Raw genomic sequence first — 2339 nt, 5'->3', positions numbered from 1 at the left:
ACCGACGTATAATCTAATACCACCAAGCTGTTCTCTAATTAAGCAGACTTATGATTAACAAGATCTCCAGCCGCGACCATCACGAATATCTTTCTGAAATCTAGGACCATATTTTCTGATGCAATATTATATATATATGTGTGTGTTTGTACATATATATATCTATATATATATATATATATATATATATATATATATATATACATATATACACATATGTATATACACATATGTATATGTATATATATATATATATATATATATATATATATATATATATATATGCATATATATATATATATATATATATATATATATATATATATATATATATATATATATATATATATATATATATATATGTATATATATATACATACACACACACACATATATATATATATATATATGTACTTACACACACACGCACGCACACATATTTGAAGACAAAAGCGTGTATTGAAATAGATTTGACTAGCCTTTCTAGCAGATCAAACAACTAATCCCATTGAAGTTTCCTCGATGACTCATCTCATACAGGTGTTTTACAATGCCATTTGACGTGACAGCGAATGGGTTCTTTGTGTTTGTGTTCATGCATGTATGCATTTGCATGCCAACCTGCATATGAGTATTGAGATGTAGTTTATACGTGGGAGCCTGTGGGTGGCTCAGAAGTGAAACAGTCGAATGGATATGATATTGGATTGTAATGCCATATATATTGACTTTTCTTTCATTGCAAGCGTTTAGTTACTATTACTGTAATCACTATTATTGTTGTAGTTGTTGTGCTCGAGGTCGTGCTCGTGGTCGTCGTCGTCATCGTCGTCATCATAATCGCCATCATCATCAACATTATCGTTATCATTATTATTTTGTGAGCAGATGTGTGCGGCATTTCAGCAGCACTTCGCGCAGCTGTTTGGTGATGCGTCGACGACGGTATTGGACTTTAGTTCGTTCCTGGACGGCTTGCTGCGGCTCTCGGCAGCTGACGTGAGATTGTGTGAAAGGCCGATAACAGCCGCTGATATTTAGGAGGTGAAAAGCGATTGCACAAGTCTCAGATCGCATCAGTTTGGATGGTCTGCCCTATGAATTCTATGTATGCATGCCAGATTGTTTGGCGACCTCTTGGCAGACGTCTACCACAACTGGCAACAAATGAGAGAATTCTAAGTGTTCTTAGCAGAGGTGTTGCTAAACTTTCAAAACCAAATATCACTAAGGAAGAAAAGTTCGCTATCAAAAGACTACAGAGGGACAATTCCATCATAATACTTCCAGCGAACAATGAGAATATACTAGAGAATTTTCGGTCCATAATCCTGTTAAACAAAGAGTTTAAGATTTTGTCTAAGGTATTAGCGAAAAGACTCGGTCTTGTCGTCGGTAGCCTGGTCGAAAAAGCTCAAACGTGTGTAATCCCCAACATGTCTATCCACAACCGCCATCTTATGCAATATATCATAGATAGGGCTGGGACTAAATCTGGCTTCGGGGGTGTTCTGATCAATTTGGATCAATCGAAATCATTCGATAGGTTCGACCATCGCTACTTGGAAGCCGTCCTGAAAGCAGACAGTTTTGGACCCGTTTTCAGAGGCTGGATCGGTGCATTGCACAGTGGTACCTGTTCAATGGTCAAAGTAAACGGCCACCTATCGGAGCCGTTTGACATCGCATGCTCGGTCTGTCAGGGCTTCCCGCTGTCGCCTCTTCTGTACGCATTGGCACTCGAACAGCTAAGGAGCATCCTTTTCGAACTGAGACAAAGAAAGGCAGTATCGGTATACACAAACGACGTCACAGTAATGGTGTCGGACGCCACCGAAGTGGAGACGGTCGGCACCATCCTAAAGGAATATGAGTCTTCTGCAGGGGCTAAATCAACGCCGACAAGTCGGTAGGTTTGTGGTTGGACTCCTAGAGAAGTTGGACGATGCCATCGGACGACGTCGCCGGACGCTGGACCGAAGGACTAGTTGAACTGCTCGGGGACTGATTTGGTCCCGGCCCCCAGGTTGATAAGAACTGGGACAGGGTGGCGAACAGGGTGGTGAACAGGGTAGCGAACAGGGTGACCAGTCTTACCCAGAAATGGGTTGAGAGGAAGCTGTTCCTTAAAGGTCGGGCAGAGATGCGAATGCTTATATCGCCTCCGTTATCATTTATCGCCTGACTGTCGTGCCTTGTCCCAGTTACTGCTTGACCAGGTTGGAGCGTCTCTTATTTTAATTCTTGTGGAATGGATGTGTTCCAATGGTCAGGTGGTCAGTCTGTTGCCAGCATCTTCTGAGTGACGGGTTAAGTATGCCGGGGCTCCTGATATGCAG

General features: G+C 41.6%; 1 protein-coding gene across 1 annotated transcript; it reads left to right on the top strand.

Moving 5' to 3' along the window:
• Nucleotides 1-1436: 1436 nt before the first annotated feature.
• On the top strand, nucleotides 1437-1913 carry LOC149137613 (uncharacterized). The gene has a single exon (XM_089346909.1). The coding sequence runs from the start codon at nucleotides 1437-1439 to the stop codon at nucleotides 1911-1913; it is 477 nt and encodes a 158-aa protein (XP_089203035.1).
• Nucleotides 1914-2339: the final 426 nt, after the last annotated feature.

The sequence above is a fragment of the Octopus bimaculoides genome, chromosome 1 (genome assembly GCF_046866305.1).
Source record: "Octopus bimaculoides isolate indiv1 chromosome 1, ASM4686630v1, whole genome shotgun sequence".
NCBI classification, from domain to species: Eukaryota; Metazoa; Mollusca; class Cephalopoda; order Octopoda; family Octopodidae; genus Octopus; species Octopus bimaculoides.
The sequence above is the reverse complement of the archived record's forward strand: the minus strand, read 5'-3'. Positions and strand labels throughout refer to the sequence as shown.

Bases quoted from the DNA above. Each gene is read 5' to 3' on its own strand.
- LOC149137613 (XM_089346909.1), top strand. From the start codon at position 1,437: ATGTCTATCCACAACCGCCATCTTATGCAATATATCATAGATAGGGCT.